This window comes from Quercus lobata, chromosome 4 (assembly GCF_001633185.2).
Source record: "Quercus lobata isolate SW786 chromosome 4, ValleyOak3.0 Primary Assembly, whole genome shotgun sequence".
NCBI classification, from domain to species: Eukaryota; Viridiplantae; Streptophyta; class Magnoliopsida; order Fagales; family Fagaceae; genus Quercus; species Quercus lobata.
The window spans coordinates 30,535,948-30,558,025 of record NC_044907.1 but is presented as its reverse complement, the minus strand read 5'-3'; the positions used below and the strand labels follow the sequence as shown (position 1 = coordinate 30,558,025).

Sequence of the window (22,078 nt, the reverse complement as noted above, 5' to 3'; positions counted from 1 at the left end):
TAACCATTGCATATGTAGGTGTGCAACACACACATGCACACGCGCACACACACGAATTTGCATATAAACAATAATTGACACACAATTATAAAATAATTGGAATGACTGAATGACATTTAGCATAAGATATGAGTGCATTTAAAGTCTAAAGATACTTGCCTTGGTGATAAATAATAGAATAATTAGAATGACACTTGGCACATAATCGAAGTGCAATTAAAATTTAATTTAGAGTCTTGATTGAACTTTTTCTCAACTTCTACTTTTACATATAATATAATATATGATTTTTATTATGAAATGGATTCTTTATTTTGTTTATATTATCAATAAATTACAAATTATAATATGATATCTTATAAATTTGTTTACATTTACACAATTCAATATCAAAGGAAATATTTATGTAAATATAGTTTTCTGTGGTTTTTAGTGTTTAGTAGCATCAGAAAAAATGAGTCAAATGAAAACTATCTTTGGTCGACATAAAAAGTATGATTTATTTTTATAAATTGTTTTCCACTAATTTTTTGTAAAAAACAACTTTATCTCACAGTAAGCTAAATAAGGGAAGTTAGAAGATTGTTTTTTTTTAACTCATTTAAGGTTGCTACTAAATATAGGAAAATAAGATAATTTTAGAGAAAATACATTTTAGAAAATGAATCATTTTCTAGAAAATGATTCATTTTCTAGAAAACATTATTACCGAAACAATATATATATATATATATATATATATATCAAGTCTCATACTTGCGAGTTTGTTGATAGCCACATTATTACATTTGCGGTTCTCGTTTAATAGTCAAGCCTAAATTTGGGCATGACTTGTTTCCTAAATAAATGAACATAAATAAGCTTATTCCCAAGCTATGCCCAACATGTTTTTAAGCAGCTCAGCCAAAGCTATTTACGCTGAACACTAACTCACAAAAGTCCATGTTGTGTTCAGGGCAGTGCTAACCTATCGTTTTCAATTAAAAAGAAGGGTAGTGTTATGTGTTAACCATTGCCGCCCTAATTAGCTATTTTTCCTTTTGAATTAATTCCTAATCAAAAGTTTTACTTTAAAAGGAATGTTAGTAATTATGAAAGGTTCAAACGTGTTAACAGGAACCTCATCACTGTCTGCATATTCAACAAAAGAGAAGGGTCAAAAACTCAAAATCATCATGCAGTTGGGTGTCTATGGGTAATATATAACATCATACAAAATGTACTTTCTTTTTCTTTTTTTAATGAACAACGAGCTAATTGGAAAAGTTTTGTTATTAACTAACACATTGGTAATGACAAATTTCCAAATGTAGTGACCAAGAAAAGACATGTATTCATGTAGAAAAGCATTGCTCCCCTTCCTCTTTCTGGAAATGCTTTACTTCTTTTCTTTTAGTATATGTATTTTTTAAAAAGCAGCAGCTTCTGTAGTGATTCTTACTTGGAACATAATTATATATTTTTCACAACATATTTAACACTAGGCTTTTCATGGATTATGCACAACATATCCACATTGTTAATTGTAACATTGGGGGTTTTGAAGAAAGGGAACTCATCAATATTTACAGTATCAACTAATATCATCCAAACAATGGGGGGAAATGAAGCCACTATATACAAATTGTACATTAAAAATAAAAAAAATTAAAAAATTTACATCCACTAGAATGCTGCATAGTTAGAACCATCATGGTGCTCACACACCTAATACAGTGTGTTTTCTATTTTTGATACCAAATTCACGGCACTTAACTGACATCCATATTTTCAAGTATTTCAAAATGCATCTGTAGATCAGGAGGCCTTTGAGCAAAATAAAATCTCTCGCAGACCTGTAATTTCCCTCCACTCCTATCAGCTACAGATTCGAGCATACGGACCAATTTGTCTTTTTCATTGAGTATCCAAATTCGCCTAGAGTCACACCATTGTCTAGGAGTGCCATGAAGAACAAAACGAATTCCTTTAGCTCCTTGTGTAAGGCGTTTGGAGATTCTCTCAATAGCATCATGGTTAGTTAGATATGCACCAGAGGAATTTAAACCAACATCCACATAATGGATCTCGGTGATGCTGTTTAAAAGGCCTTCTTCTGTATTAGGTATTATTTTAATCTCTTCTGTGAAATTGGAATACTTGTTGCTTGTTGACTGTTCTTCAGTGTGGGGTGAATTTCCAGTTAATTTCACATCTGAGAAGCTAAGTTCAGTAACTAGCTGATTAAGCACAGTACCACCCTTGCTAAATCCAAGGATGAATGTTTTAGGTTGTGGCAGATGTGATGTGGATACACTGGCTGGGCTTTGCTCCTTCTGTCTTCCTGGAATTATTTTCTTGACCTCCCTTTGCTCCTGTCTTCCTAGAATTATTTTCTTTACCTGCCACAGAAAAAAGTAGGTCACGGAAATCAATAGATGTTAGGAATGATTAGGAGTTTTAAAGATGATCAGGAGAATACTGAAAAACAGTTAAGAGATTTTTCATGGTAAACAGACTTGAGAAGAGTTCCTAGACTAATATTTTATTCATGAAAGAAAAAGAACAACTAACGAAAAGTTTATTCGTGAATTTGATTATTACAGCAAAATCAGCTTACATTATTATGCCATATTCTAAATAGCTAGGATAAAGATAGAACATAATTCAGCAGTTTAAAATAAATAGTATTTAACTTCTTGGGTAAATAGCATTTTTCCTCATTGAACTATTAGGTCAGTTGCTACATCCCTTAAATTCTAAATTTGAACAATCAACCCCTTAAATAATTGGGTTTGCTGCAATATCCTCCTATAATCAAAGCTTCTCCAATTTCCGTTATAAAAATGTGGAAATTAAGGTTAAATATGACAGAAATTGAGAAAATTTTAATGGTGGGGGATCTTGCAACTTATCACATAGTTTAGGATATTGATAGCTTAAATTTAAAGTTCAGGGATTATTGAAAATGGCCCTATAATGTAGGGTAGGAAACGGCAAGTTACCCTAAATTCCTCAACTCCAGTCTAGAATGCAACATTTATCATACATGGCTGCAATTGGCACTTAGGAGGAGACAAACAAGGAAAGAAATTTGGAAGGTCCTAATGATTACTTTCATGTCAACCTAGTGCATATGAACTTTTCTAATAAAAACTCCATGATCTTTCCAAGCAGTAAGGTAAAACCCTTGTTTAATATCAGCAAGCCACAATCTAGCAACCAGAAGAATATTGTGCAGGGTGTATTTCATCGGCATGAACACATTTCCTCTCTAATTTCAAGAGTGAGTTAATGCATAAAGAGGTGATGTGGTTCTCAAAGGCAATTATTTTTTGGTATATAAAACACAAGTATGTTGTGCTGAGTGCAGACACTTTCTATAAATGATATCAAACAATATGATCTTTCAAAATAAAATTGACAAAAATTATCAAATACAAATCAATTACCTAACATACCTCTTCAAGGCAATTTGACAAGAGTGAGACACTTGTCCTAGAAGCTGGGAATCCAGTTGGGCTATATGATTTTGGTTCTCCCCATTGATTCACAGATGGAATAAAATCCTTATAGACAGCAAAAGGCCCATTAAAAACAGAAGCCTCAATGACCCAAGCATTGATAGAACCTCCGAACTTTGAAACCAGGATTTCGGCTATATTCTGTAAATCAGACAGCCTCTCAATCACTGGGTTCCCAGTCCCTTCAATACGATCTCCATTGAAAAAGATGGCGTTTGCAGAAGGCACCTGCCTCCAATGCAATGTGTAATCAGAATATTGGTATGCTTCAATGAAAAGAAAAGTGAAAAAGAGGGATTCAAAAACATAGGGTTTCAGCACAAGATAAAATAGTCTTTTAAAAAAATGTAATAACATTGTTTTCTTATTGGTAATTACACATGCATTTGGTGAGTCTTGAAACTATGATCTCACCCTTAACCTTGCTCTTACAAGGGGAGGAGTTGCTTTTTGAGCTAAAGCTCATTGGCGCAAGAGTAATATAGTTTTTCAGAACAAATGGCACTTCCTCATCTCACAAGTGTGGGTAGAGGATTAGATTATAAGTTCAAAATCCACTGGGGATTTGTGCAACTTATCTATAAAATAAAATAAAAAGATGAACTTGTCCATAAATTCAAAAGAGAGGACTCCATAGCAATTTAATAGTCACATACTTCCCATTTCTTGGAAGAAAGGAAAAACCTGAATACAAAACTAATTATAGCATGAGAAAGTGTAAGAGCACAAGCATCAGGGATTGTATCCCAGTGCTATTTTAACACACAAAAATTTACTTTTTCTACTTTAATATAGCATTTGACAATACACTCCACATCAATTGTTCTATTTTCATGTTCTATTCTATTTTTTATTAATTTTTCTCTCTACTTCTCTTCCTCTCCAGCTTTCTCTTCTCTCTCTTCCCTTCATCTGAGTCTCTGACTCATCTCTCTCTCATAAACCATACAACCACCACCTTCACAAAAATCACCACCACCAACCCCAAAACCCATCAACACCACCACCACCATCACCATCAAACCCAAAACCCATCACCACCACCACCACCATCACCATCAAACCCAAAACCCATCACCACCACCACCACCACCGCCACCACCATCAAACCCACAACCCACCACCACCACCACCACCACCACCATCTTAAGAGTGATAAACAGCAAAGAATTTGCACTAGTGCTTAACAGTACTCAAGTGAGCAGAACTTACAGCTAAGTTTTTGGTAGTAGGTGAAAGGCACAAAGATGCTGCAACTCTATAGTAATTTCCGCTGTTAAGGCCCAATGGGACCTTCAAAACTCCAATCCAACGATCCATGAATATATGAACTATAAGGGAATAGTGAGAAAGACCCAAGCTCTAGTAATGAGACTTATAAAAGATTCTCCTCCAAGACATGCTAAATTAACTTCAGAAAATTCCAGGTCCATGTGCAAGAATCACCTAAGCATTAAGGAATGAGAAATTAAAAACCACAATTGTTTATGCATATAACAAAGAGACTTAACCTTTTCAGGGTGGTCTAATTAGATACCAATATGCACAATGGAAAGTAGCTCAACTAAACACAAAAGGATATCACTAAACTAGGATATCAAATTCCCATATCATTCAATAAGCTCTAGGTCAAATTGCACATCCTCCCCTTGTAAGAGCAAGGCAAAGGGTAAGGTCATGACTTCAATACCCATATGTGCGCATGTAACTTACCAAAAAACAACAAAAACCAAAGCAAAATGGCCCTATGCTACTACTCATCCATGTCATTTAACTTATCGTAGATTCCAGTTAGCTCAACATTTTTTGCCTAATAAAAAGCATGAATTGAATCCTGCCTCTATAAAAAAAAAAAAGGAATCTATTGGCGTCTTGGCTTGATGGTAAAGAGCAATTAAGTTTAAATCCTATTTTGGGTTTTGTTTTTTTAAAGCTTATTTTCTACTTTACTTTCAGCATATAAACAATGAGCAAAGTGCATCCAAATACATTCAGAGAATCATGGACAGGGCCAGCCCTTCCCTTAGGCGAGTTAGGCAATTGCCTAAGCCCCCCAAAAAAAAATTTAATTTCAAATGAATTACAAAAATAATCTGGCACATCCTTTTAACCAAAAAAAACAAAAATTTAGGTAAATCCTATTAAACATTGGTTCTAAACAAAATCATTGACCAAAAAACAAACAGATAAACTGCAAATCCGGTCTAAGAGATTAACCACAAAACAATCACAAATCAAAACCCTAAAAATTTTACCTTTCTCTCTAGTCTCTGCTCTCCGCCTCTCTCTAGTCTCCAGTCTCCACTGTTCAGTCTGTCCTCAGCCTCTCTCTGATTCTCTGCTCTCCGCCTCTCTCAAGTCTCAACTGCTCACCTCACCGTATCAGGTTCTGAGAAGGTTCAGGAATCAGGTATAAAATTATAAATATTTGTTAAGAACTTAAGATAACTTTGTTTATTTGGCTGGTTTTGTAAACTTTGTTCATCACTTATCTTTTTATCATTATGGCTGCCTGGACCCTCCCTGGACTGGGCGTTAAGTTTGGGCCTTCAAGTTTTTTTTTTTTTTTGGTGGGTGGATCTTACTAATAAGTCTTGTGTCAGTGTTATGGCTATGCTTAAATTTTTGTTATACTTGTGCTTAATTTTTTTCTTTTTAATTTATGCAGATTGAGATTGCTAAAAACTTGTTATTGTTCAGTGAAACTATAACAATACTTTTTATATAAATCAGATTCTATTTTTCATTTGCTCTACACTTGAAAGTTATTTTTTATTTTAGTCTTTATAAATATATTGTTTGATTAGAAATGTCTACTATAAAATATGCATCTGGATATGAAAAAATTAAAAAAAGAAAAAAAAAATTAATTGAGTCTCAAAAAGGATTAATGGATAAATTTGTTATTAGTAATAAACAAAATATAACAAAATTTAGATGAAAATATCATAAATGAGCAAGAAATTCACCAAAATAATTTAGAAGAAAATGATGTTTAATTTTGCAATACAACAAATCTTGATAATGAACTTCAAAATAATTTAGAAAAAAATGAAAGTAATGATGAAAAATATAATATAAAAATATTAAATAAACATTAATTTAATTAATATATACGTATAAAAAATGCCTCATTTTTAGTTCTCGCCTTAGGTCTCAAAATGTTTAGGACCGCCCCTATTTCCTCTCATCCTCTCTTTGCCTCAACTCATGTCACACCGTGCTCCATGGCTGACCACCAAGCTCTCGTTCTAAACCTCCATGGCCGGAACTTTTCAAGCTCATCACCTCCAACCATGCAGTGAAACCCAACCAAAATCAAATTATGACCACCACCACAATCAAAACCTAGCCAAAATCAAATCACAAGAAAAACCCAGAAGCCCACCAAATCACAAATCAATTCACACTCATTGAAATCAAAGCACAAAACCCATAAAACAACCAAGATCACAAAATGAAAACACTGAAAGTGAACCCATCGTTAAGAAAACATATATTGGTTTTATTATTATATTTTAGAAGAAAAATCATCTTGTTGAACTAATTTTATATCCAAATTAATCAAACACATACCACAAGCAAGAATGATAGACTGAAAGCAAAGCAAAAAAAATTGTATTTCCCAGAAAAGTGTTTTCAGAAAATAGAAAGGGTAAGTAAAATATAAAAACTATTTGCTTCATAATCTCAAATAAATAAATAAATAAATAACCAAAAATCACACATCATAATTCGGTAAAGCCTCGTGAGCCACAATTTCACCTAAGAGGATCGACTAAGTTAAGAGGAAGAGATTTTCATAGTCTTTGGCTCGACAGCACAATCTTCAATTTCCTTTCTTGACGTGGCTTTCGCTCGCTCTTCTTCTGTCAGCCTAGGTGACGTATAAAGAGAAATAAAAGGAAGAAGAACAAAGCACCGCTTAAAAAAGAAGAAAAGAAAAATTGTGAGAAAAGAAAGACGGATTGAGATCAGGTGCACTATCGTAGGTATTTTTTTAAAAAATTGTAACTCCTTTAATATATTTTATTTAATGGTTGAGATTGAAAGTTATTTTTTCAACTTTTAATCACAACCATTAATTACAATTGTATCAGGGTATTGCACCTGAATCTAAAAAAGACAAAGAGACCTACACATACACATACAAATACAAATACACATACACATACACATACACATACATAAGCACGCATAGACACATACACATACACATACACATAAACATACATAAATATAAGCACGCATAAATACATACACATACACATACATAAGCACACATACACACACATACATAAACATACACATACAAATACAAATACGCATAAACATACATACACATACACATAAATATACATATACATAAACATAAATACACACACATAAACACGTATAAACTTACATAAACGTAAACATATACACACATAAACTTAAATGTAAACATAAACACACATAAAGGCTCGATTTAGCACACCAAAGTAACTAATGAAATTGTTTGAGAATTGGTATTAGTTTGCAATTTTTTCCAGTCTATATGAGGGTTGAATTTTTCTCAGTCTGTATGTGTGTTTATGTCTATGTATGTTTATATTTATGTGTGTGTGTTTATGTGTATGTGTATTTATGTTTGTTTATTTTTGTTTATATTTGTTTATGCGTGTTTATGTGTATGTGTGTTTATATTTATTTGTTTTTGTGTATGTTTATTTGTGTTTGTGTTCATGTATTTTTATGCGTATATGTGTTTATGTTTATATTTATAATACATAAACATACACACATACATAAAAATGCATAAACATAAATATACACATACACACATAAACATACATATACACATACACATACACACTCATACACATACACATGCATAAACATACATACATACATAAACATAAATGAACATAAACATAAACACACATGCACATACACACACATACACATACACATACACACTCATACACATACACATACATAAACACACATACACATTCATTTTTAGTTATCGCCTTAGGTTCCAAAATGTCTAGGGCCGCCCCTGATCATGAAAAACTATAAAAAATGTACAAAATAACCAAAAGAAACATAATCATTTGGTGGGACATTTTGACAAGCAACTCATGTGCATTAAAAATGGTTTCAATGATAATAAGCCAATGAATAACCCTACATCTTTTAAGCTATAGGATTCAAATGTATAATAAGCGAATGAATAACCTTATATCGTACATATGAACAACGCCGATGTGTGTGTCTGTCAGAGAGAGAGAGAGAGAGAGGTATTGGAGGAATCGGTACGCACGCCAGAAACACACAGCGCAGAAGATTCTAATAACTTCTTGAATTTGGGTTGAATTTGGAAAGCGAAAAAAATTAGGCCTTTGGACTTTGGAGCAATATTTTCATACACAGTCCAATCGTTGAGTTTAACTGACCCAACTACTCAACATAACCCATTCTCTTTGTAACTTTGAATTAAATTATCAATTGTTCCAAAAGTTTAAGTTATTGAGATATGATAAATTTAATTATTAAAAAAAAAAAATTCCTCCTTTATGTTTGTGGTAGTTCACAATTCTCTCTTATGTCGTTGAAATCATCTAATTTTCCCTTTATGTTTGTAAAATGAGTAAATACCTCAAATTTATTACTTTCTTAGTTAAATCTAATGAAAATTTTCAAAGAAATTATTAATTGTACACCACAAGGAAGAGAAAAAGTTGAAGATTGCATTGTTATTTTCTTATATTGCATTTGTAATTATTGTAATTTCATTAGATTTAACTGAAAAAGTCACGGATTGGAAGTATTTGTTCATTTCCCAAACATAGAGGGGAAAATTGGTTGCTTTCAAAGATAGGGGAGAAATTGTGAACTACCCCAAACATCTAGGGGTGAAAATGCTTTTTTCCTTTAATCATTTAACTATATAATTCTAACAAATGCACACCCAAATGGGATAAAAATTTGAAAGTTTTTTATTGTCTATAATAATAATACTGGTCAATAAAATATGGTGTTGAACATTTGATTTAAGATTGGATGTTAGGTTACAAGATAAAAAAGGTATTATGACTTAGGCTTAGGCATCTATCTTGGCCAACTCAAGTTAGTCTTATAGCTAAGGGGTTTGCAATATAATTAGTAACTCTCCATGCACAAAGTGTTTGGGGTCAAGGGTTTGTTTAGATACTGCTTATAGTTGAAAATTGAAAACACTATAACAAAATAATTTTTAAATATGTGAATAGTATCGTGAGACTCATTTTTAATGTTTATTTTATTAAAAAAGAGGTTTGTGAGTCCTATGAACAGTGCACGGAACTCACAAAAGGAAAAAACGTGCCGCTAAGAAGCGCAAAACGCACTTTCCAAATGCACACTAAGGGAAAAAATGTTCAAGTTACATGCTAACAACATATTATAATTATCTAAAAAAATAGTTAAAAATTAATGGCATTTTCATGTCATACATGACCCAATTCATCCAAACATACATGTGATTGTGCTATTAATCATGACAAACTCGATTTCATTAGCATATTATCAATTAAAAACCAGATTTTAAATATCTCAGTAATTCATATTAATCTAATTTCAAGTACGGATATACACGTCAAAGTCTTGTCTCCATATTTTTTAAGGTCAGTTTTGATAAACAATTATTTTTTATTTTATTTTTACCATTGAGCTATAGTGCACAACCAAAGATGACTGTGCATTGTAACTGAAAAGCCATAATTATTGGCTTTAGCTCTACTAATGAAGTCCTACTTTTCTAGTTGGTGATGCTAAAAATAGCAATATGAGATATGACTTTTTAGTTGTACTAATAATAATGCTCTTAACCATGAATTTAAATCTTCTTCATTCATATATTTTTTTTAATGGCTAGAATTATACTAGTAAAAAAGCTAATGTTTTTATTATATTTTTCATTTTTTTTAAAGACGAATTGTAAATAAATAAAAAAAACTTTAAAATAAAAAAAAAAAACTTTAGCTTCTACACATGATAAGAGCATTCACATTGAGAATGACATATATCATATGTTGGGAAAATTTAGCATAAAGCCCAAAACTCCTCACACATCCGGACTTGTAAAAATCAACTATTACAAAAAATTTGTGATAGTGCTATAGTACAATTCTAAAGGTTGCACTGTAGCTCAATTCTTAAAAAAAAACTAATATTTTATTCACTTAATTTATCAATTCCTCTCTCTCACCAGATTTTTGGGTTTTAAGATATATTATTTTAATGTGTTGTATTATAAAATAAAAAATAAAATATTAAAAATATAGTAAAATAGAATGATATAATTATTAAAATAGTTTTTTTTAAAAGAGGATAAAATAATATGAAATAGAATTTGGAGACGCGAAGGCTCTAAATTAAAGTGGAACTCAGCCTTTTAAACCTATTTTCTCACTCAGCCTCCGAAGTCTCTCTCTCTCTCTCTGTGCAGGGAAAAAATGGCAACTGTAGCACAAACCCATATCCACTTCTATCCTTCATGTTCCCCCAAACCGAACAAAAACACTTGTTGTGTACCATAACCAGCTCCAGAACCAAATGGAATAGTAATAGTGCTGTGGCAGCAATGCAGAGGTTGTGACTAATGCTGAGGAGCAGACTCTGTGGTGAATGGTGATAGAAAAATTGCTAAGAGACAAGCAGCTGAGCTGTGGTGAATCCTGAGAACACTTTCTTTTCTGTGAAAAATGTTTCATTGGGAAGAGGAAGATGTCTGAGACTGAGATGGATGAGGATTGAGGAGGCCAAGCAGGTTCATAAATTTATCACTTATACTAAAATGTTTTTATTGTAAATTAAATCTTTTTAACTTACCCATTAGTAGATTTGAGACACGGTTTGATTTTTTTGTATTATGTGTTCTTATATTTTATCATTCAACTTTTTGTAGATTAGACACAAAATTTGAATCTGGATTAGTGTTCACGAGTGCTTAAACTGTGAATTTTAATGATCTTTTAACTATTACTAGACTAATTTAATCATTTAACTATTTGGGTCCTCAAGTTATTAAGCTATGCTTGGTTGGTGAGGAAAAAAAAAAAAGTTTGTTTTTTTTTGTTGGAACTAAAAAGGTTGGTCCAAATTTTAACCTTTTTTTTGGTGTAAAAATATGTATCTTTGTTTTATTTTTGTGTGGGAGTTAAGATGGTGTGGATGTAGCAGAATTTGGAATGGAAAAAAGAAAAATAGAGATACCCAGATGAAAATTTCAGCTTAATTAAAGCTAATTAGTTGTTTCAGTTGAGTGCAGTAGGGTCTTGAATTTTGAAAAGTTTAAATCTTTTCCTCCATTTACTCAATTGCCAAGCAAGAGCCTTAGGTTTAGTATTTCTTCAAGCTCTGAAATTTGATTACTGGTTTGCTATTGATTAATGGTTGGATAGATGGACTACTAGCCCAACCACATTCCGTATAGTCTCGCCATTGAGGCTCCTACCTCTGGATGTGATGGTCAGTGTAATCGGGTATGAAAAGATTTTGGCAGAAGCTGTGGAAGGCAAAAATCCCAAATAAGGTTAGAAACTTCGGCTGGAGAGTGGTCAAAATATCATTCCAACCAAGATGAATTTATTTCATGGGAAAGTCATTGAAGAGTGAAGATCCAACCTGTGAAGAGTGTGGTTTAGGCTCAGAAACTGTCTTGCATGTACTGTGTCAATGCACAAAGGCAAGGGAAGTATGGACCCATTGTAATCTGAGTCATATGATAGGGGGCAAGGGGAGTTTACTGATATATTGTGGCAAAGTGGGATGAATCCCAATAATGGCTCAAACTTGCTGGATATTATACTGATGATTGCATGGTGTATATGGAAGAATAAAAATGAAGTAAGGCATGGGGGAAGAAAACACACTGCTGCAGAAATGTTTGAGACAGCCATAAGACTATTGGATGAATATAATGCAGCACAGGAGGTTCCAGTCCAACACAGGGAAGATCAGCCAGCTTAGGGTAGGTGGGTTTCTCTTCCAAATGGATGGTATAAGTTGAACACAGATGGGGCTGTATTTTCGAAGCAAAGGTGGACTGGTATTGGTATTGGTGTGATAGCAAGGGATGATCAAGGACGAGTGGTGGCTGCAATGAGCAAAACATTGCAGGTCCCACTAGGAGCACTGGAGATTGAAGCAAAAGCTGTTGAGGCTGCTGCTATTTTTCCTAGGGATATTGGCATCCAGGAAGTAATTTTTGAAAGTGACAGCTTGCTGGTCTGCTTGGCTATTCAAGGGAAAACAGAGGCTTCACCTGCTATTGCCAATGTCATTTCAGGTACGCTGCAACATATGCAATTTTTCTGCCAAGTTGAAGTTTGTCACACACGAAGAGAAGGGAATAAAGAAGCACATGGGCTCACTAAGTATGCCCAATTTATAGATGACTTTGTAACATGGATGGAGGAAACTCCAACTGTTATAGATTCTGAAGTATCTTCAGATGTAAACCAGTATTTTCAATCATGAAATGATATAAATTCACTGGTTTCCTATAAATAAATAAAAAATTACAACACAACATTGTGTTACAGGCATTGCACTCAAACTTGAACTGAAACTCAAACACCCCTGCTCCAAAAAAACCGCACAACCTCGCAAGAGTATGCATATTTAAGCCTAAACACATTGTCATAGCTGCAGCAGAACAAACCCCAGCACCAAAATAGCTTCCATAACACTCACCAGACATTGCTCCAATGGTTCTCTCTCTCTCTCTCTCTTCATACATGTATGTATGAAATGTTTTTCTTTTTTTGCCTTGATGCCTATCCTATGCTAAAGTTTGATTTTTTACAATTTCTATATCCCAATGATGAAAAGTTTAGTAATCTAAAAATGGTGCATGGAATTCATTCCACAAAAAAAGAAAAGAAAAAAAAAAAATTGGGCTCCCTATTGCAAGCTTATTGCAGAGGTTGAGGAACCATGATTCCATGCCCTGCCAGGTGGATACTAGGCATTCTGAGGGATCTTTTGATTTTACACATGTTTCATGATCTTATCAATCTCTAGACAATTCTAAACTAGTTTTCTCTGAAAATACAGGGATATAGGTTGGTTAATTATACTCTCCTTTTATTTATTTATTTATTTTTATGTATTTGTCCAAAAAGTTTGCTTATTATTTTTTCCTCTAAATTGATTTGGAGTAAAGTTCCTTCAACCACTTTTGTGGCAATTGAAATAACTATCTATTTGTAATTTTAATCTTATGACTCATCTAATGGTATGTTTGGGTTAGCTTTAGCATGTTAAAAAACATTGATTTTAAAATTTGCACTTTGAAAACACGATTTAAAAAAAATATGCAGTTGAACCTTTTGAAAATTTTTGGAAAAAAGGTTATTGCTTTAAAAAACTATAATGCCAAAAAGCTTTTTTTTTTTTTTTTATTTAATAAATTTTTTAAGGAGGATCTTTTTGAACAGACATCCTATGAATTATGCATTTTTTTTCCAAATGCCAACTTTTCTGTGTTATCATTTAAAATTGCTGATTTTCCCATGAAATCATAGGGCTGAACGAACTCTTTAACGCGACTTTTTAAAATGATTTAATGAGTGATATGTTTAAGGAATTTTCCTCAAAACCAATTTGGAGGAATATTTTGTTCACTGTTTAATATTTGCTGATATCATATGTAATTTGTCATGAGGATTAACCAATTGGGTGAATGTAATATGTGTTTTATGTTTATATTAATTATTAAGCTACTTTTAATTTAATCTTAAAAGGGTCTTGGAAGTTTCAAAGATGAGATACTTCAGTAATTTAGATTTGTGAAATTGGCGCTTCCTTCTTTTGCATATTGAGATTCTATTCTTTTGAGAATTACTGGCTGATATTACCATCTATACTGTATAGTATAATTTCTTTTGGTCATTTTTAGTTGCTGCAATGTTTGGCTTAGTGCCCAATGTCTCATACAAGATTAAATTTAAATGAATAAGTTTGGAGTTGAAAGACTGTTATTTAACAACTCTATTTTATGTGTATAGCTCTTATCACATAGTTGAACCATATCTGATAGCATTGATGTCAAACTTTAGAGACTCAGATAGCTTTCCGACTTCTGTAATTTCGTACAGTTTCAGTTGCAGTGTTGTAAACAACATCACTTGCTCATTGTTATTGTTGCTTCATCACTGAGCAAACATTATCAAGCAAAAACATTCATTGTGGATGTGAAGCACCTAGAACATTAAAGAAAACAATCACTTTTTTCTGCTGATGGGTTTTAAAATGAACTTTTTTTTTTTTGATAAGCAAATGAACTCCTTTAGGTTAAAGACGATTTTTGATAACTCACCAAGCATTCATAATAGGCTTCTTGAGAAACCACAGAAATGGTCGGCAGTGAATGATATAAACTGGTTCTGAACTTGTCCAGTTTGGCAAATTTTATAAAATGTAGAATCGATTCTTTCAATTATTTATGTATTTTGCTTACAAGTGGATTAGGGGGGAGAAGGGGAATTTTAAACTGGGTTCTTATGGGAAGACTAGACATTGCCACTGGCTCTTAGATTACCATTCTTGGCATAAAAAAAATAGTGCAAAAGATTTTCATGAAAAGCTAAAACATGTTTACTATGTGTTTTACACAAATTGAATATAATTGAAACTTTTTCAGAGTTGAAGTCCTAGAAAAATATTGAACTAGTTGCCAAGAGTCTTGTAGCTTAACTTGATTGGCACTTCTTGGTATTTCCATGACATCCAGGGTTCAAATCCCTCCTCCCCCATTGTAACTACCAAATAATATATATATATATATATATATATATATATATTGAACTAGTTTTGTGCCTTGCAAAATACAGCCATTTAGAGGGACTAGGCAGAACAATATTGAGCTAGTTTTGTGCCTTGTGAAATACACTCATTTAAGGGGACTAGGCTTTTGGAAGGCTTTCTTGTATGTTTGCCAAATTCTGTATCAGCTTAGTGGGACCAGATGGTCCATAATCTTCTAATCTTCTCCCTTTTGCTAAAGTATATGAGCTGCTAAGCAAATAGCTAATCTTAAATATCATGTTCCATTTATGTTAACTGTAAATTTGGAATGCCATTTTTAATAGCTGTTGCTTCCAGGTATTTTCGTTTTGCATCAGCATATGAAATTCTTTCGTGAATTTGGAAACCCGTTGGAGCATTAGGAAATAAGTGTTGCTTCTGCAATCAATGCCAGTGCACATTTAGGTCGATTATGATTCTGGAATGGAATTTGAAGAACTCAATTGCACTTCAGCCTATGAATTTTGTAGTAACAAAAACCATTGGATTTGGAATCAGATTTTGGATTTATGAAAAAATTCTTGCAGCTCTATTCTATCCTCAAGCAATGTGGGTTCTATTTATTGGTGCATTTGAATTCCACAATAATGAGCATATATAAGCCCCCAACTCCCCCAACAATCATGCTAGGGGCCAATTTGCATGGTGCATCCCCAAGCCAGCCAAATAACAATGGCAGGGAATCAAGAAAAACTGCCATGGGTAGATTCTTCAAGCTGGACGACAATGGCTGGCAGAATATTTTCATAATTCTCTTACAAAAGTTTCCCATTTAAGCAATGTGAAACGTAAGTACGTAACACAAAATGTACAAGCTACAAAGAGCTTCCATTAAAATTGTGTAAGCTTCTAACTACAAGAAACAATGATGATAAGCTCAAATACCATTCATCTGTGGTAGAAAATATAATAATAAGAGTTTTGATATTGAATTCTATTGTCAAAAATCTTTCTGGACAAGACAGCGGAATTTGATAATGAAACCTATTGTCAAAATCCAATCTTTTTCTTGGGGAACACCCATTGTCAAGATCATTGTTTCCCCTGCTCTTGAAGATCATTGTTTCCACTAGCGTATTCTGTGGGGGGTCAGGGAGTGGTACCCTCGTGGCCCGAAGAGCAGATGGGCCTGGTCCACCTTCAAACCAGGCCAAGCCCAACTGAGATGTCCGATATCTCTAAGGAACAAGTCTCATCCGAGGAGTGCCCATGCTTGAGGAGGTACCAAGGAGGGCACTCCATGGGGGACTGGGGGAAGTCACCCGAATTAAGAGCTAGAGAGCCAAAGAAGGCCGTAGTGGTTGACACAGGTAGGGCGGAAGGGAAGTTTTCCTAATAAAGCAATCATTGCCTCTTCATTAAATACATTGCAACAACCTAATTTGCTACATTAAAGGCAAAATAACACTTGAACAGTGCTCACTGTTAGAGATATATATTAGACATATTAGCCCAATGTAATAGGCCCAAGCCCACTCCTGCTTGTACTAGTAGTCTAGGGTTTAGTCGCCTATATATACTCATGTTAGGGTTCATTGTAACACAAGGAAGTTATTGTACTACACTCTCATACAATAAAGATGTAGCCCTTAAGGGATTCCTCCGTGGATGTAGGCCGTAAGGCTGAACCACGTAACCCTCGTGTTCTCAGTGTTCCTCCTCTATGCTTCCTCTTCCGCATCTACTCTAGCATATACAACATGATATAACACATCGCGTTGCTAATATTTAACACTCACAATAGCCTATATCTCACTCAGTCATCACCAACAAGGAAAGGATGTGACAAGTATCCAGAGGAAGATCAGCAACCCTCCAAGTGAAAGGCTAGGATGGAAGCAGGACGACTATAAAAAGAGAGAGATCCCAAGTGAGCAGGGATCGAAAAAAAAAAAAAAAGTTGTGAATTTCTCTCAAGTGTAATAGTGATCCTTGGCCAGCTAGAGGAGAAAGATAAAGAAGAAATTTGATCTTTTTCTACGTACTTCTTGTTGATAAATCATGGATTCACCCATATTTTCTATTCTCCAATCATTAAGTTAGGAAGCCCAAACATTGGCCCGCATACTCATCTCTAAAAATAGATTGTATTGGGCCTGAATCAAAACCTTAAGTCAGAGCTCAAGTTTTTTGGTTTTTTAGCCCGTACACTAACAATGGTGTTTTTAGTTAAAAGATTGGAATTTTGTTTTATATGTTCTTATATTTAATCTTTCAACTATTTGTAGATTAGAGACAGAATTTGGATTACAGTTCACAAAAACTTAAATTGTGAATCTTAATAATCTTTTTTAACTATTAGTAGACTAATTGGAAATAGGAACTTAGGATTGCTTGTTTGAAACCATGACATATTATGGTATTATTTTAAATCACACTAAATTTGATCATTTTATTATTAGCAGATTATAGATAAGATTACAGTTTGAATAGAAGTTCTCTATTGATGTGAATCTATATGCTAGCTGATAGAAATTTCCAAAATTAATTACCATTAAACAAAGTTCTAAAAAAAATTTATCATTTGAACTCTAAAGTACTTGTGTTTGGTAAGGAGTCCAAATCTTTTATTCCACTCTTCCTGCTCTATTATATACTCCACAAATAAAAACATGCTATATATCTATCTAATTTATTAAATGCTAAATTTATGCCTTCTATTATTTCAATCACCTAAATATGATGGGTTATTTATTTATTTATTTTAGGAATAGTGGGATAGAAAATTGGGATAGAAGATTTGGACTCTTTGGTAAGGGCATAATATATAGGAATCTTAGTAAATTAATAACTTTTAATTTTAGAAATATAACAAAATGTTAGGAAGAAAATTATTGTATACTCCCGGAGTACCATAAATGTGTACTCCCTTCTCTCACATGAATGGTGGGTCTTACTAATTAAATTCATGGTGGGACCCACCATGTATGTGAGAAGAGGGAGTATGCATTTATGGTACTCCGGAAGTACCTAATAATTTTCCATGATGTTAGGAGATCTCAAAATATAATACAGGACCAACAATTTTGGATTGAAGAACTACAAAACAATTGGGTTCTGAAATTTCAATTAATTAACCAATTCTAGGAGATAATTAAGTAATTATCCATTAGAATTATGATGTTGTGCATTTTGGTACACTCTTGTCGGTAGTCTTAAACTTGTACGAATTTGACATGTAATTAATTAAAATCAATTCTTTTTGAGAAACAACCATAATTAATTCCTCATAAACACGTGTTTAATCCTACTTTTAAGAACGTTTCTTGTTCGTTAAAATTTGATGTGGCTTGAGTTTTGATTTTATGGTCCAATCTTTGTACCCAAGGCCGTTTTATTTTTTATTGTTAAGAGTTCCAACGATGTTTAGAATTAAATTCTTGCTTAACTAACTGTTTAAATGATTTTTTTTTAACCTTATTTTATAAAATTACTATTTTATTTCATTATTTGTAGCTCAAGGTCAAATGATGATTTGAGGAAATAAGAATTTTGAGCAGAAATTGTTTCTTGTAATTATTACACGAAATAGAACAATGAAGCTGATACAAATCATCACTTATTAATATAAAATTTTTTATGATGCACTATTGTTAAACACTTTGCAACTTAAAGCATTGAAGTTTATTGATGGTAGCGATGAGAATGATCTCTAGAAGTAATTGAGAAAAGAGAGCATCATGTGCACAACCGCTTAAATTATTTTTACTCTCTGAATTTCCAACCAAAACACCCTCCAAGAGTGTCTCCCACTATCCTTAATTACCTAAAAATCAAACATGACGTCATTAAATTATTCCTTACAAAACATTCAAACTCTTTAAGAACATAACTAGTCTTAGGCTAGGCAATTACAATAGAATTTCAGACTGTTTTAAGCGACTAACCAACATCATGGAAAATTTATAGGTTATCAAATTTAAGATGTCCTAGTCAAATCTTAAAATGATATTTCAACAAGGCTATAATAACTCACAACTAAAATAACTTTTAGTTTCCTAAAATACTCTCTTAGATAAATTTAAGATATTATTTCTTTCTTTCTTAAAGAAACTATTGGGGGACCACAATTCGACTCCTTACAACTACTCTAAAAATAGACCTGTGGGGCATGATGTCGAATGACATAAAAGATTTAAGTGTGTTTTTCTTATTATCAATTGTTTTTGAGGTGAAATGACATAGCTCACAGTTCGACAAAAACAACCTCTAAGATTAAACTTCTAGATGACACCTTACTTTTTTTGGACATATGAGGGTATTCATAACCTTTTTGAGTATTTGACTATTTCTCTCTGTCTCACGCATATTTAGTTATTATAGGGATGAATCCCTTGGGGATGGCCCCAAAATACCGACGAAAGGTTTCAAACCCAAGATCTTATAAATATTATGAGATCTTAAGAACTACTAAGCCAACCCATTGAAGTTAATGACATCTTACTTAATATCTAACTCTAATGTCACAAAACTTCGTGTCCTAAGTCCTAACAGACTTAATGGTACTATTATTGATTCTTTTATTTAATTGAAGTCCACTCTAGTAATATTTCAAATTAAATTTTATGAGACCCAATTATTTAGTTAACTCTAAAGTAAGTTTTCATAGATTTTCAACTTCATGTTTAGGGTTTAAGAAACATGTCTAGGCCTTAATTCAAGTATTGAAATATTTTAATTTTTTTAAAAGATAACTTGCACAACTTACCAAACACCTCATGTGTCTCAAGACCATATAAATCTTGCTACTGTTATTAAAAAATCATTGAAGGAAATGAAAAATATTGGGCATTACACATTAAAATTCACAATTATATCATATATTGCATGTCTTCCATAATCACAATTAAAGAATTATTCTAGTACAACATACAAGAACTTTGGAAAAAATGGTTACGTGTCTTGTTAGCTAGTGTAGATTTTCATAACAAAAAACATATACATTCAAGTTTTTCATAAGTTTTCTAAAAAAAAAAAAGTTTTTCGTAACTACATAAAATATAAAAATATATTATATATAAAATTACAGAAAATATCATGAGAATAACAAAAAAAAAAAAAAACCCAAATTAATATATTTTACACACAAGACATCCCAAAGTAGTCATTATTAATTTAATGTCTCATAATTCCCATTTAGTGAATGTTAAATTCTAAAGAAAGCAAAACCAAAGTTTTTATCAAACAAAAGAATTAAATCAAGCTTTCTTACCAATTCTGTTCGTAAAAAATTACAATTTAATAAATTTCTTAAATATCATCCGTAGGAATTTAAAACAAGGAGTAGTTTTCTCACAAAATTCAATTTTTTAAGAATAAATTCAAAAAATAAAAATTGATTTATAATTTACCTCCCACATTTATTTAAACCAACAATAAACCTCAATACTTTGGTTGTACATATTTTATTTAATCTACTCATACATTTTTACTTGTCAAACATATGACTTAATACATAAATATAATGAAGAAACATCCTATATATTTAATATTATTGGGGTAAGAGAGAGAGAGAGAGAGAGAGAGAGAGAGAGAGGGTAAAAAAAACCACTCAAAATGAATAGGATGGTAGATAAAAGAATTGTTAAATTACATAATTAGTCCTTAACCTTTACACAATATCTCAATTTAATCCCTAACGTTTTCAATGTGTCAATTTGGCCCCTAACCTTTTGGTATTGTGTCAAAACGGGGACAAAATTTCCTTATGCACTTTTCATCCAAATTATATAGCCTTATACCTCCATTTCCAAACTAATTAGGGAAATGTTCCTCTTTTGAAATTCGATTTTTTCAAAATCGAGTTAAACCCTATAGTGACGTTTTTAAAGACTTATAGTGATGTTTTTAAGGAGTTATAGTGGCATTTTGTAACTCGAGCTCTATGAAATTGAGTTATTTTTATTGCCTATAACTCGATTTTATGGAGATTGAGTTACAAAGCGTCACTATAGCTCCTTAAAACGTCACTATAGCTCCTTAAAACGTCACTATAGGTCCTTAAAAACGTCACTATAGGGCTCCAAATTTTTTTTTTTTTAAACTCGATTTTAAGAAAATCGAGTTACAAAAGAGAGACATTTCCCTAATTAGTTTGGGAAGGAGGGTATAAGGCTATATAATTTGGATGAAAAGGGCATAAGACCATTTTGTTCGTCAAAACGGTCCCAACTATTAAGTGATGGATAGAAAATGTTGACGTGGATAACGGTCAAAATAAAATATTTTTTTTTGCCACATAGATTTCCACATGTATTGTCACGTCAATATAAACTTAAAAAAATAAAAAAAAAACTAGTGCTACATGTCCTTCATTTTTTTTTTCCTTTCATTTTCTTTTGCTTTGCTTTCTTGGGAAACAAACCGGATTATAAACCCATGATTGAAAATTTTGACTTCATTTTCCTGCATTTTCCTAGAAATCAAACAAGGGAAAAAAATATTAATGAAAAAGCAAAATTGCGAAACTAACAACAAACCCATTTTTGAAAGAAACTTCAAATACACAATATTTATGTTGATTACAGAAATTTTAAGGCCCTCTCCACAAAGTCCACTATTATTTTCATAGCTCATAGGCATAATTGTATAGATGCTGATAAAGTCTGATACTAGGCCTAACAACAAATTGTAAGTAATACTAAAGAATTTTATGGACTATTTTGATCTTTAGGTGGGACTGGGATTAAAGAAGAAATATAAAATGATGCTAACAAGCACGGAAATTTGACGGCGAGTAG

General features: G+C 32.5%; 1 protein-coding gene and 1 long non-coding RNA gene across 2 annotated transcripts; one reads left to right on the top strand and one right to left on the bottom strand.

Moving 5' to 3' along the window:
- Nucleotides 1–1,519: 1,519 nt before the first annotated feature.
- Nucleotides 1,520–6,016, bottom strand: LOC115987947. The gene is made up of 4 exons (XM_031111556.1): nucleotides 5,759–6,016; nucleotides 4,716–4,949; nucleotides 3,441–3,731; nucleotides 1,520–2,381 (listed from the first exon to the last, which is right to left on the bottom strand). The coding sequence occupies exons 2-4, from the start codon at nucleotides 4,821–4,823 to the stop codon at nucleotides 1,752–1,754; spliced, it is 1,029 nt and encodes a 342-aa protein (XP_030967416.1). The 5' UTR covers nucleotides 4,824–4,949; nucleotides 5,759–6,016; the 3' UTR covers nucleotides 1,520–1,751.
- Nucleotides 6,017–10,916: 4,900 nt separating this feature from the next.
- LOC115983291 lies at nucleotides 10,917–13,051 on the top strand. Its single transcript, XR_004089994.1, has 2 exons — nucleotides 10,917–11,295; nucleotides 11,930–13,051. It is a non-coding gene; the product is annotated as an uncharacterized LOC115983291 (long non-coding RNA).
- The last annotated feature ends 9,027 nt before the right edge of the window (nucleotides 13,052–22,078 follow it).

Coding starts and splice junctions, on each gene's coding strand:
- LOC115987947 (XM_031111556.1), bottom strand. CDS start 4,823: ATGGATCGTTGGATTGGAGTTTTGAAGGTCCCATTGGGCCTTAACAGC. Junction 3,732..4,715: donor CTACTACCAAAAACTTAGCT/GTAAGTTCTGCT, acceptor CATTGGAGGCAG/GTGCCTTCTGCAAACGCCAT. Junction 2,382..3,440: donor TGTCAAATTGCCTTGAAGAG/GTATGTTAGGTA, acceptor TTTCTGTGGCAG/GTAAAGAAAATAATTCTAGG.